Source organism: Gopherus evgoodei, chromosome 11 (genome assembly GCF_007399415.2).
Source record: "Gopherus evgoodei ecotype Sinaloan lineage chromosome 11, rGopEvg1_v1.p, whole genome shotgun sequence".
NCBI classification, from domain to species: Eukaryota; Metazoa; Chordata; order Testudines; family Testudinidae; genus Gopherus; species Gopherus evgoodei.
Genome location: NC_044332.1, coordinates 80584359 through 80598495, shown reverse-complemented (window position 1 = coordinate 80598495; position 14137 = coordinate 80584359). Strand labels below are relative to the sequence as shown.

The 14137-nt window shown below is 52.7% G+C and overlaps 1 protein-coding gene across 7 annotated transcripts; it reads right to left on the bottom strand.

Annotated features, from left to right (window-relative positions):
• Nucleotides 1-3094: 3094 nt before the first annotated feature.
• Nucleotides 3095-13862, bottom strand: LOC115660041. Of its 7 annotated transcripts, none has more exons than XM_030581010.1 (5): nucleotides 13307-13862; nucleotides 11834-11945; nucleotides 11279-11356; nucleotides 5145-5309; nucleotides 4289-4507 (listed from the first exon to the last, which is right to left on the bottom strand). In XM_030581010.1, the coding sequence occupies exons 1-5, from the start codon at nucleotides 13834-13836 to the stop codon at nucleotides 4496-4498; spliced, it is 897 nt and encodes a 298-aa protein (XP_030436870.1). In that variant the 5' UTR covers nucleotides 13837-13862; the 3' UTR covers nucleotides 4289-4495. The 7 variants fall into 7 exon arrangements, 5 of the variants coding, with proteins under 5 accessions (XP_030436868.1, XP_030436869.1, XP_030436870.1 ...); XM_030581007.1 differs by having other exon boundaries at nucleotides 4289-4502; XR_004002716.1 differs by lacking the exon at nucleotides 11834-11945 and having other exon boundaries at nucleotides 13265-13862.
• Between the last annotated feature and the right edge of the window lie 275 nt (nucleotides 13863-14137).

Genomic DNA, 14137 nt, shown 5'->3' with positions numbered 1-14137 from the left:
TGTGTGAGGGGCTGTCGGTGTGAGGGGTGCCGGTGTGTCTGTGCATACAGGGCTGTCGGTGTGAGGGGTGCCGGTGTGTCTGTGCATACAGGGCTGTCGGTGCGAGGGGTGCCCGTGTGTCTGTGTGTGAGGGACTGTCGGTGCGAGGGGTGCCTGTGTGTCTGTGAGGTGCAGTCAGTGTGAGGGGCTGTCGGTATGAGGAGTGCCCGTGTGTCTGTGTGTGAGGGGTGCCCATGTGCCTGTGTGTGAGGGGCTGTCGGTGTGAGGGGTGCCTGTGTGTCTGTGTGTGAGGGGCTGTCGGTGTGAGGGGTGCCGGTGTGTCTGTGCATACAGGGCTGTCGGTGTGAGGGGTGCCGGTGTGTCTGTGCATACAGGGCTGTCGGTGCGAGGGGTGCCCGTGTGTCTGTGTGTGAGGGACTGTCGGTGTGAGGGGTGCCCGTGTGTCTGTGTGTGAGGGACTGTCGGTGCGAGGGGTGCCTGTGTGTCTGTGAGGTGCAGTCAGTGTGAGGGGCTGTCGGTATGAGGAGCGCCCGTGTGTCTGTGTGTGAGGGGTGCCCATGTGCCTGTGTCTGAGGGGCTGTCGGTGTGAGGGGACCCGTGTGTCTGTGTGTGAGGGGCTGTCGGTGCGAGGGGTGCCTGTGTGTCTGTGAGGTGCAGTCAGTGTGAGGTGCTGTCAGTGTGAGGGGTGCCCATGTGCCTGTGTCTGAGGGGCTGTCGGTGTGAGGGGTGCCTGTGTGTGAGGGGCTGTCGGTGTGAGGGGTGCCGGTGTGTCTGTGCATACAGGGCTGTCGGTGCGAGGGGTGCCCGTGTGTCTGTGTGTGAGGGACTGTCGGTGTGAGGGGTGCCCGTGTGTGAGGGACTGTCGGTGCGAGGGGTGCCTGTGTGTCTGTGTGTGAGGGGCTGTCGGTGTGAGGGGTGCCGGTGTGTCTGTGCATACAGGGCTGTCGGTGCGAGGGGTGCCCGTGTGTCTGTGTGTGAGGGACTGTCGGTGTGAGGGGTGCCCGTGTGTCTGTGTGTGAGGGACTGTCGGTGCGAGGGGTGCCTGTGTGTCTGTGAGGTGCAGTCAGTGTGAGGGGCTGTCGGTATGAGGAGTGCCCGTGTGTCTGTGTGTGAGGGGTGCCCAGGTGCCTGTGTCTGAGGGGCTGTCGGTGTGAGGGGACCCGTGTGTCTGTGTGTGAGGGGCTGTCGGTGCGAGGGGTGCCTGTGTGTCTGTGAGGTGCAGTCAGTGTGAGGTGCTGTCAGTGTGAGGGGTGCCCATGTGCCTGTGTCTGAGGGGCTGTCGGTGTGAGGGGTGCCTGTGTGTCTGTGTGAGGGGCTGTCGGTGTGAGGGGTGCCGGTGTGTCTGTGCATACAGGGCTGTCGGTGCGAGGGGTGCCCGTGTGTCTGTGTGTGAGGGACTGTCGGTGTGAGGGGTGCCCGTGTGTCTGTGTGTGAGGGACTGTCGGTGCGAGGGGTGCCTGTGTGTCTGTGAGGTGCAGTCAGTGTGAGGGGCTGTCGGTATGAGGAGTGCCCGTGTGTCTGTGTGTGAGGGGTGCCCATGTGCCTGTGTCTGAGGGGCTGTCGGTGTGAGGGGACCCGTGTGTCTGTGTGTGAGGGGCTGTCGGTGCGAGGGGTGCCTGTGTGTCTGTGAGGTGCAGTCAGTGTGAGATGCTGTCAGTGTGAGGGGTGCCCATGTGCCTGTGTCTGAGGGGCTGTCGGTGTGAGGGGTGCCTGTGTGTCTGTGTGTGAGGGGCTGTCGGTGTGAGGGGTGCCGGTGTGTCTGTGCATACAGGGCTGTCGGTGTGAGGGGTGCCGGTGTGTCTGTGCATACAGGGCTGTCGGTGCGAGGGGTGCCCGTGTGTCTGTGTGTGAGGGACTGTCGGTGTGAGGGGTGCCCGTGTGTCTGTGTGTGAGGGACTGTCGGTGCGAGGGGTGCCTGTGTGTCTGTGAGGTGCAGTCAGTGTGAGGGGCTGTCGGTATGAGGAGTGCCCGCGTGTCTGTGTGTGAGGGGTGCCCATGTGCCTGTGTCTGAGGGGCTGTCGGTGTGAGGGGACCCGTGTGTCTGTGTGTGAGGGGCTGTCGGTGTGAGGGGTGCCTGTGTGTCTGTGAGGTGCTGTCAGTGTGAGGTGCTGTCAGTGTGAGGGGTGCCCGTGTGCATGTGTATGAGGGGCTGTCGGTGTGAGGAGACCCGTGTGTCTGTGTGTGAGGGGCTGTCGGTGCGAGGGGTGCCCGTGTGTCTGGGTGTGAGGGGCTGTTGGTATGAGTGGACCCGTGTGTCTGTGTGTGAGGGGTGCCCGTGTGTCTGTGTGTGAGGGGTGCCGGTGTGTCTGTGCATACAGGGCTGTCGGTGCGAGGGCTGCCCGTGTGTCTGTGTGTGAGGGACTGTCGGTGCGAGGGGTGCCTGTGTGTCTGTGAGGTGCAGTCAGTGTGAGGGGCTGTCGGTATGAGGAGCGCCCGTGTGTCTGTGTGTAAGGGGTGCCCATGTGCCTGTGTCTGAGGGGCTGTCGGTGTGAGGGGACCCGTGTGTCTGTGTGTGAGGGGCTTTGTAAACACCCACAAGCAGCCTTTCAGGTATTACAGTAGAAAGGCCAAACAATGTTAATGGCTTGTTGAGGAGATGCACACAAGGGCAAGGATCACTCCAGGAACTGGGTAGAATAGAAATCTCTGAGATAGCACGAGACGATGGGAACGGTCTGACCCAGGTCACAGCCACAGAGCTTTCCAGCAAGGGGGAGAGGATGGATCCCGCACTTCTCTCCTATGCTCTGTTAGCTGTCGTGAGAACATCACGCATGGCAGCACAGTTACTCGCAGAGTTAACAGAGGATGACTCGGAGACACTCGAGTGTGATGTGGACGGCAGCAACTTACCAGTGCTTTGTGCATTCACAGAGCAGCTGCATACGGTAGAATGTGGCTTTTGGGCGAGAGAAACAAGCACCAATTGGTGGATTTGCATTTCATGCAGGTGTGGGATGACGACCTTTAGGACTTTAGGATGCGTAAAGCAACCTTCCTGGAGCTATGTGCTGAGCTGGCCCCCAACCTGCGGTGCAAGGACACCAGGTTGAGAGCTGCTCTTCTGATAGAGAAGCATGTTGCAATCGCTATGTGAAAGCTGGCGTATCCAGACTGCTACCGGTCAGTCTCAAATCAATTTGGAGTGGGGAAGTCCACTGTTGGGGCTGTATTACTCCAAGTGTGCAGGGCAATAAATGGCATCCTGCTGCGGAGGACCATGACTCTGGGAAATGTGCATGAAATAGTGGTTGGCTTTGCAGAGATGGGTTTCCCTAACTGTGGCGGGGCGACTGATGGCACACACATTCCAATTTTAGCGCCAGACCACCTTGCCTCTGAGTACATCAGTAGGAAGGGATACATCTCCATGGTGTTACAGGCATTTGTGGATCCCTGTGGGCGTTTCACAGACATCAGTGCAGGCTGGTCTGGAAAGGTGCTTGACGCATGCATCTTCAGGAACAGTGGCCTGTACAGAAAGCTGCCAGTGGGGACTTTCTTTCCAGACCAGAAAATCACAGTGAGGGATATGGAAATGCCCATAGTAATCCTGGGAGATCCGGCTTACCCCTTTCAGCCCTGGCTGATGAAACCTTACACAGGGCACCTGGCAGCAACAAGGAGCATTTTAACAACTGGCTGAGCAGGTGCTGCATGGTAGTCGAACGTGCCTTTGGCCGTTTGAAAGCTCGCTGAAGGTGTCTCAGTGGCAGGCTAGACCGTGCCAAGGATAATATTCCTGTGGTCATAGCCATGTGCTGCACAGTGCATAATCTGTGTGAATCTAAGGGTGAAATGTTTGCTCAGGTGTGGAGCACTGAGGCACAGCGCTTGGCTGCACAGTTTGAACAGCCAGATGCTAGGGCTGTCCGAGAAGCCCAGAGGGCTGCTATTAACATCACAGAGGCTTTGAGGAACCATCTGGACAATGAGGGGCAGTAACACGTCTGCTTTGGAGTTGCTACATTTTGGGACCCAAGATCCAGGGAACAAAATGCTTTAGAAGCCTGTTGGCTTTTGTAGAACATGGAATAAAAACGCTGCACCATGAAATACCTTGTTAAAACGGGTAAAACCTCACAAGTGTGTTTAGCTCCAGCTCTCATTGTGCAAGCTGTGAGAGGGGGTGGAGTGATGGGGAAACTGAGGGCGGCTGTGAAGTTAAAAGGAATGTGTGGGCATAGAGGTGGGTGCGGTTGGCAAAGAACTGTGCATGTGCTGGAGTGGAGGTTGACCACGGATCTGCTCAGTCTACAGCTGTATCAAAGACTTGAGCATCTCTGTCTGACCCTCCATCACTTTTATCATCTGCTCTGTCACTTGCCTAGCAAATGCAGCATTCTTTTCTGTCCTGACTTTAGGCTCCCCAGCACTCTTTGCGTTCCCTGGTCTGTCATCGCACTGCAGCACCTCCTGGAACATGTCTTCTTTGCTGCACCTGGGTTCCTCCTTATCTGCCGAAGCCAGTCGGCGGGGGTGCATGATGTGTTCCTCAAGGTCTGTGCTGAACAGAAGAGGGATTGTTACATTCCAGCAAATGACTGAAACATTTTAGTAACAAGGGCCTTTTGCTAGCAGAAATCACTTTCTCACTGACTTTAGGCAGGCACCCAGCTCCACGAGGACCCCATTCATGGTGAATGTCGGGAGTAGGGGGAGGGCAATTGTGCATATGGACAAAATGGTCATGGCTTGCAGGGAAGCCTTACGAACTCATTCTAAAATTATCACACACGTTTTCACATGCGGCCAACCTGCTGGCTGACGTCTCACTGCTGTGGGTGAGCAGGGAAACCAGGGCTCAGCTGCTGAATGCTTGCGGCTTTCACCCCGGTCTGTATGCAGCTCAGCCATGTGCAACTTTGGTCCCAGCTCCAGCGATTGCTAAATGGCAGGGGACAGTTTCCTGCAATGGGAGAACTAATAAGGCTGCAATCCTTTGGAATTTGCGGCAGAGGATTAACAAGTACCTCTCCTGGAAACGTTCGAGAGCCTCTCTCTGGAGGATTCTCTGCAGGACTCGAGGTCCATCGACACCCTGCTTAGCCGTGCAGATTAGCTACACAGGGCAATGTCCAGCTCACAGAAAACACTACCTGCCTCCCACTTTTCAATTCTCTACACAAGCCACAGCAATTTACCTGGAGCCCTTCTGGAGTGGAGAAAAGTTCCTGGCTGCCTGCCCCATCAGACGATCCCATTGGGGGCTCCACATCCTCTTCCAGCTCGACTTCTTCATCCACAATTTTAGCCTCCGGGTTACCCCCTCTTTCTGCTGCCTGCAAAGTATCCACGGGGCTGTCGTGCTGGAAAAAGGTGGGACAATAGGCCAAGGCCATCCCAGTTTGGAAAGTGGATAGGCATGTCCTGTCAACTTTTTGCTACGGGCCAGCCCCCTGCCCTTCCTCGTCCCCCCCGAGCTGTAGCCCGGCCGGGTAAGAGCAGCCTGGGGAGCCTGGACAGCTGTGGGGAGCTGCAGACCTTCCACCTGCCCTGGGAGGTGGGCCCAGGGGGCGGGACACAGGCCGGGGGCTGCTCTTGGGCCACCCCACCTCAGGCAGGCGGAGGGGCCCAGGCTCCCCGGCCTGGCTCTGGCTTGGCCAGGTGGTGGGGCCTTGTATGCCCACACTTTTAGGAAGAATCTGTTGCTCCTAGTTTGGGGTACGCTATAGGAGGGGAGAGCCCTTGGGACGGTCTGGTGTGAGCCTGGCAGTGTGTTGCTGCTCAGGGCCTCATGTCCTGATACCATGGGAAAGAGGAGAAGGGCCTGTGGGGAATCCATGGTGGAGCCAGGGTGAAAGGGGGCTGGAGATGGGGCTCTCCATGCTAGCTGGAGGGAAACCTGGCTGCAGCAAGGGGCAGGAGCAGAGGTCTCAGAAAGGATGAAGCTTTGAGGAAGTGGCAGGCAGTAGCAGCTGGTTTTTGGAAAGAACTGTTCATAGATTGTAATGCTACTAGAGCACTGTGATGTTATCTGATTAGAATAGGACCATGTAAATCACTGCTTCCACTGTTATATAATTGCAATGAATCTTATACAAAGTGTATCAAGAACGTGTCAATAGAAACAGTCAAGCAGCTCGCAGTCTAAATACCCAGAGTCCACCTGCAGAGACATATTAGAGAAGTGTGTGGTTGGTAATTAGGGCCATTCCATGCTAGATAGGCCAAAACTTTGAAATTCAAACCTGTATTGTTAGAAAATTAGAGGTGATGCTAATTGTATGTGTTTACTCATATCTTGTTAGGAGTTTAGCCATGTAAACAGACAGTTCCTGTCTGTCACTATAACTATTAATTCAGAGATCAAAAGTACATCTAACATTTAAATGAACTGTAAGCATAGTGATATCACTATATTCATCTCTCTTTGAAATGTACAGCAAATCACCGATGAATGGTGGAAAACAGGCAACTCTCTAATGTTAATCCATGTAACAAACTATTGGTGATGCTTAGGAAATAGGTCCTGGAGGTTTGGGGCGTGGGTCACTTGCTGGAGGATTCTCTGCACCTTAAGGTCTTTAAACCATGATCTGAGGACTTCAATAGCTCAGACATAGGTTAGGGGTTTGTTATAGGAGTGGGTGGGTGAGATTCTGTGGCCTGCATTGTGCAGGAGGTCAGACTAGATGACATAATGGTCCCTTCTGACCTTAAAGTCTATAAGGTCTACTTCAAAGTCTCCATGATTGCCTATTGTTCACCTAAGGACTCCGAGCTGTCAAGAAAAGGCGTGGAACTGTATAAAAAACCCCTTGGGTCCGGATCCTTTTTATCTCAGATCTGCTTGATGCTTCATGCAGGGGAAGCTTAAGTGGTAAGAATGAGTTCTCCAGAGCTACCTGGATCACTCTGAATATGCCATTGGACTATAACCTATGGACTAATTCTGAAAGAACTCTTTGCAACTACAAAGCTCACCATCTCTTCTATGAATCTGATCTCAGAACTGTACTCATGTCTGTATATATATTGATCTTTTAACCAATATTCTCTCTTTTCTTTTTTAATAAATTTTAGTTTAGTTAATGAGAATTGGCTGTAAGCCTGCATTTGGGTAAGATCTGAAATATTCCTTAACCTGGGAGGTAATGTGTCCGATCCTTTGGGATTGGTAGAACTTTTTTATACGATGAATGAGATTTTCAGTAATCCTCCTCAGATTTGACTTGGGGTGTCTGACTGGAGGCCTGAGGCTGGGTTGCTTTAAGAGAACTATTGTGGGGCAGGTGTCTGGCCTGTGCTCTGCAGGAGGTCAGACGAGATGATCACAATGGTCCCTTCTGGCCTTAGAATCTATGAATCTACATAGAATATCCCTGACGTTTTGGAATTGAGTGGACATGGCATTCAGAAGTTACACTGCATTGCATCCAAAGAGACACATGGAGAAACGTCACTGAATTGAGCACACAGCCTCACGAGCTTGGCCAGCTATGTAAAAACGTCGCCTCAGCTTGCAAAGCAGTGTGACAAGTTCAGTTTTGGATTGACAGAGTCTGCGCTATGCCCCACAGGTTTTATAGAATCTCTTTGTACAGGCTTAGTTTTCCATGAGGGCAGGCCATGGGCCCTCAATGGCTCCAAGACCGGGCCCTTGGGCTCCAGCACCCGTTTGTCACCATGACTCTCAGCAGTGATTCCAACTTCATTCAGACTCTAGAGAGAGGCTTTGTCTGTTAGGGAGTGATGCCACCAGCCAAGCATTGGCAGCAAGGCAGGGCAGCCTTTTCAAAACAAGGCAGCATTGCTCAGCCACCTGGAATACAGCACTGGAGAGACTTCAGGGCAGCACAGAGAAGCAAAGCTTAAGTCAGAGTCCATGGATTGCTCTACACTCTATTGGCAGGTTGACAAAACAGAATCATCAGACCCCTAGGTCAGTCAAGGGCTAGGTCCATCAACAGCTATTAGCCATGAGCATCAAGGATGTTGTAGTAGTAGGATTTTATGTTTGTATTTTGTATAATTTAAAATGAAGGATAAAGAATAATAATGTAACATGCATTAAATGTATTGGTGTATGATTTGACCATATCCTGTCAGCCACCCTTTCTAAAAGCAGAAAGGAGTGGCCTAGTGTGCCATTGGTAAAGATGCATCAGCCAGAACCTTGTGTCTGAAGCTGATTTCAAGGCCGTAATAGACCTTTAGGGTCACCACTTTGTTGTAGGTTTAAAATTAGAATTTTGAAATAAGTAAAAGAATGTAATGATTCTTTTCTCCTGCATGGCAATTTGATGTTCCTGTTCAATGCTTTGTGTAAATCAATCCTGTTTTGTGTGTGAATGAGGAATGTGTGTGTAGATAAGTGTGAAGGCCATCACCGGACCAGATGTTCTAGGGAGGAACCTAGGACAGATGTAAAGGCGCCAAGAGACTGCAACACGCCCCTATTGAGATGTCAGAGGAGGGCAGATTGATGACTCTAAAGATGGGGCAGGCACCTATCAATGGGGGCAAGAGAGCTGTGATCAAAACCAGCCTGGGATAACTCCCTGAGGGATGGATGAAAAAACAAGATAAAGGACGAGAAGAACAATTTAAGAAAACAAGCACTCGTCAAACGGCGACTGATTGCAGCATAACGGTGCAAAACTCCCTGGTCCCAAGGAAGGAAGATCACTATATAACGAGGGGCCTTGCCATGAAACATTGGTTTCGTCCTGCCAAGACCTCCCTGGAGCATCGTGTCGCGATTGACAGAACCCGGCTCCTCCCTATTGGTCATCAACCGAGCTGGCCACTAGATTGATCCACACTCTGGCCTGGTAACTGTAACATCGAATGGCGGCAGAGAGGGGGTGTGTGTACGTGTGACCAATAAACGCAGCGTATTTCCTTTTCCCTTGAAAAAGATCCCATGTGCTTCTTATAAGCATAACAATGTAACCCTATGCTCAGGGTGACCCTGAACCTCCAACTGCCAGAACCTGGGAGGGGAAGACGGGGTGGATCTCTCCAAAATTGCCCTGTTCTGTACACTCCCCCCTGAAGCTCTGGTGCTGACCACTGTTAGAGACAGGATACTGGGCTAGATGGACAACTGGTTTGATCCAACATGGCCGTTCTTATGACAGAAGTTGTCTTGCACTGACCTAAGTTGGCATGTCTACACTCCAATTTGTCTCTGGCTTGGTGTCCCTTACAACAGCGCAGTAAAATGACACCCCCAAATAGCACAAAGCCATGGTTGATGCAGTGTGATTTAGACACTGAATGACCTGTGTCGAACCACAACGCCCCAGTGCCTGTGACAGTGACCACTCTGCTCACAATTTTAAACTCTACTGAGTTAGGGAAATTGTTAAAAACCAGTGCAAAAGTTATGGGACGGTGAAAGTTGCATGTTGGGAACTTGACCCCTAGCAACCAGGATCCCTGGGCAAATTGTTACTGTCCCCTCAAAACACTGCAAAAATGTCCTAAAAGACACTGTGCTGGAAGGGGCACGTGGCACACTGGGATACCTTCCCATGGTGCACCATGCTTTATATTGATGCAAGCACGCCTGGTGAGTACATTCAGCCAAGTATGCATGTGCCTGAGCCATATACAAATTTCAGCAGCTGTCAATGATATAACTTGTGTCAGCTGTAGTTTGTAGCAGAGAGGTGGCCCGTGTTAGCAGAACCCTGTGGGACAGTCTTCAGAGACTCCTCAAATCCATCTGCCTCCTTGTCTCTCTGTCCTCCTGCGAACCCAGCACCTAACACAGATACCTGGCACCTCGTCCCTTTGTTCTCCAGCTCCCGCCAGGCTGCGTTCACATGCTCAGCCTGTTTTAATGCTGAAGGGCTGTGTCATAAACAGATAGTTAAGGGTTAATATCTCTTTTACCTGTAAAGGGTTAAGAAGCTCAGTAAACCTGGCTGACACCTGACCAGAGGACCAATGGGGGGACAAGATTCTTTCAAATCTTGGTGGAGGGAAGTCTTTGTTTGTGTCGTTTATTTTGTTCGTTGTTTGCTCTTGGGACAAAAAGGGACCAGACGTACAACCAGACTCTCCAAATCTATCTGAATCAGTCTTTCATATTTCAAAATTGTAAGTATAGCCAGGCAAGGCAGATTAGTCTTATGTTTGTTTTCTTTCAACTTGTGAATGCTTTTCCTTTTGCTGGAAGGATTTTTACCTCTGTTTGCTGTAACTTTGAATCTAAGGCTGGGGGCGGGGGCGAGGTCCCTCTAGTCTATATGAATCTGAATACCCTGTAAAGCATTTTCCATCCTGATTTTACAGAGAGATAATTTTTACTTTTTCTTTCTTTAATTAAAAGCTTTCTTTTTTAAGAATCTGATGGATTTTGAAACAAGGAAAAAATCCAAGGGATTGAGTCTGAACTCACCAGGGATTGGTGGGGGGAAAGGAGGGGGGAAGGTTAATTTCTCCTTGTGTTCAGATCCAAGGGGTTTGGATTTGTGTTCCCCCAGGGAAGGTTTTGAGGGAACAGGAAGTGTGCCAAACACTATATTTTTGGCTGGTGGCAGCGTTACCAGATCTAAGCTAGGAATTCAGCTTAGAAGGGTCCATGCAGGTTCCCCACATTTGTACTCTAAAGTTCAAAGTGGAGAAAAAAACCTTGACAGTCCGGAACGCCAAAGTTCAGTCCTTGGGGCACCCAGTGTCTCTTCTGGGCCTTCCACTCATAGGCACTGATTCCACTCAGTCCCTGAGGGTGCATGTGCACCCAGCTCAGACAGGCCACCCGTCCTCGCTCCTTGCCCACTCCCCGTGGAGCCGTACAGTGTGAGCAGATAAACTGACACACCCATATAGCTAATAAAAACATGACCCAAAACACCCGTGTTCATCACAGCTCCCCACAGTCTGAAAGCCTGGCTGAGTGCCAGGCAGCTGCTGTCGTTACGAGCGGTCCCCAGTTCCCCTCACAAGCTGCTACAGCAGGCAGGCTCAAGGGAGTGGATAGGATCAAGTCACTTCTTGTGGACATCACAGCTCTTCTTGGAAGTCCTGTGACAGAGCAGGAGTTGGACTCTTTTCTCAGATCCGCAGACAGCTCAGAAAGGCCGTAGCTTGATAGAGCAGCGAGACCTCCCCGCAGTGAGCATATAGATCAATCCATATTCACATTTCTGTCAGTATTGCTTCTGTTTAGTGATGCTCATGTGTAAAGGAGCAGGGAGCGTTTAAGTACTAGCGGGGCCCAGCGCTGAGAGGGAAGCAGTTCTGATACCCAGTAAGAATGCCCTTGGATGGAGATTAGTGCAGGAGGTTGTGGTTCTTTAAAGGTTCTTGGATTTGCTTTTACCTGGCTTTGAGCAGGGCTGTTTCCAGTCTGAGCTCCTGAGCTGGGGAGCAGTTCCCATCTGCAGCCGCTTACAGCCAGCTACAAACCACAATCAGAGAGACAATCAGCTGTATCCAGATTACAGAGGGAGGAAGCCAAACATCCCTGACCCGGAGAAACCTGTGATCAAACCAGCTAAGATGTTTTCTCTCTCGTTCCAGTTAAACCACAAAGACATTTGCTTTCAGAGCTGGGATTCGACTTATCCATCTGCTGAGCTTCTAGCTCCCAGACAGACTGAGCGGGGCTCCCGCCCTCTCATTCAGAGCCCTCCCCCAACTCTGGGTCTTCCCTGTTCAGCTATTCCACTGCACTGCCATTCCCCAGGCGATTGCACTCTCCACACAATCATTGTGATGTTGTTAAGCAGAAACACAACCCGTCTGTCCGTCCATCTGTCCTGCAGCCTCCTGTGCTGCACCCACAGTGGCACAGACGGTCCGTCTCCTATCTTAGGCAGCATCACCTTGCTGCTTAACCAGTGGAAACAGACTAAATTCTACCAGGGGAACAAACCTTTGGGAAGCCTACATAGTGGTCACGGCTTTGAGGCCGATGAGCAGAGTTGACGGGATGGTGGCGGTGCTCCAAGCTGGACTTAGCTAACCGAGCTTTGCAGTTGTTGTAGCTAGGATATGAGAGAGACCAGGCGGGTGAGGGAACATCTTCTGTTGGACCAAGCGAGAGAGACCAGCTTTGGAGCTTCCACCTTGTATCTCAGTTAGTTTCCCAGACCCGCAGAAGAGCTCAGTGTAAGCTCGAAAGCTCCTCTCTCTCCTCAACAGCGCTTGGTCCAATGAAAGATATCACATCACCCACCTTCTCTCTTGCTGGCCATTGGGTAGCTCTACCAGCGGCTTTTCCTGAGCCTTTGGCAGTGAGCAGTGCAGTGAGTGATCAGTCGCTGATAGCAGTGGTCAGACCCAGTGAGGTGCACTGCTCTGCAGTGCCCTGGCATTTCTTTTCCAGTTACTGGTACCTCCTTGCTGTGTTCTACCAGGCCCAGTAGGCAACTGAACCTGCAGTTCCTTTACTGCTCTTTCTACAGCTCTGCACTGGTGCCTTCAACGCGAGTAGTTTTGCTTTTGGACTGAATCACTCAGGGCTGGATTTTGCATGACACCAGCTCAAACAGCTGGTGACTCTTCGGCAAACCTCCTCCTGCTTGTGTTGAGCATTTGTTCACAAATGTCATGTAATGGTGCAGCCTTTGTGTTAACACATTACTCAGACCTGGCATTGCATCACACCAGCAAGCCCTCGGGGCAGCTACTTCCCCAATGGCTTCCAGCCAAGCGGAGGTTGGTAGATCCTGATATGAGCGATCATGCAGTAAGAACGAGATGGCTCCTTATACAAAACTAACTCCTCCATCTTCTTCCGGTTCTCTTCTCTCCCCCTTGCAAGCTCCCGCTCCTGTTCTCCACCATGCCTTCCATCTACCTGCTAGCCAGGGCCTTTCTTTACAACACGTAGAATCATAAGGTTAGACCGGGGTGGCCAACCTGAGCCTGAGAAGGAGCCAGAATCTACCAACGTACATTGCCAAAAAGTCACAGTAACACATCAGCAGCCTATCAGCTCCTCCTAGGCCCTGGCTCCCAGCACCATCTGCCCACAGGCAGGCCTGCTGATCAGCCCCTCCCCCCATCTCCTGTGCAGGAGGCAGGGGGAGGGCACAGCAGGCTGAGGGGAGGGGGTGGGAAGGGGTGGAGTGGGGGCAGGGCCTGTGGCAGAGCCAGGGTTGAGCAGTGAGCACCCCCCAGCTCCCGCCCCAGCGTTGGTGCCTATACAAAGAGCCATATTAACCTCTGAAGAGCCGCATGTGGCTCCGGACCCAGAGGTTGGCCACCCCTGGGTTAGACGGACTGCAAGGGTCAAATCCTTTCCAGATATATTTCCTTAACCAACCTTAGGCTAATGTGAATTTTTTAATTTTATACTTACGCTACGTTTCCCCTTCTGAGAAATAGGGACAATGAGACTGACCTTCTCTGGGAAGCAGTGAAGACTGATTCACTCCTGCCTGGGAAGCTCCTTGGGAGCCAGATGGGACGTGCCAGAGAAGGGGGAAGGCTGAGGGTGGTGGAGGGCGTGGAGGCCTTTCCAGGAGCATTGCAATGTCTCATTGTGAGCTCTGCACCACGCTCCCAAGCAGCAGAACCATGGCTGGCTCTCTTCCTTCCTGCCCCATGCAAGGAGAGAGACTGCAAACTCCCTAGGCTAATTGGGAACAGTCTTTGGACTCCAGGCGTGGGGGACTCCAGCGATCCCTGCTCGGGTCCCAGGCAGGCAGCCTGAGCCCTGCCACTTTTCATCTTTGCCCTTCTCCCTGCCTGCGGGCCTGCCCTGCCCAGGGTCCCATGGAGTCGCTGGCTTCCAGGCTGCAAGACGAACAAGGAGCCCGAGTCCGGCAGAGTTGGGCTGGGCCTCACACAGAAGTCGCTAATCCAGGGATCAGCAAAGCCTCGGGCGCCCCATTCCCAGCTGGCCCGTCTGCCCCTCATCCAGTGCCCCATGGGCCCATCCAGCCTCCCAGGCCCACTTCTGCTCTGCCCCTCTGCCCCCCATCCAGCCCCCCCAGGTTCACCCCCACTGTGCCCCTCTACCCCCCCCATGGGCCCATCCAGCCCCCCTAGGCCCACTTCTGCTCTGCCCCTCTGCCCCCCATCCAGCCCCCCCAGGCTCACCCCCACTGTGCCCCTCTACCCCCCCATGGGCCCATCCAGCCCCCCTAGGCCCACTTCCACTCTGCCCCTCTGCCCCCCATCCAGCCCCCCCAGGCTCACCCCCACTGTGCCCCTCTACCCCCCCATGGGC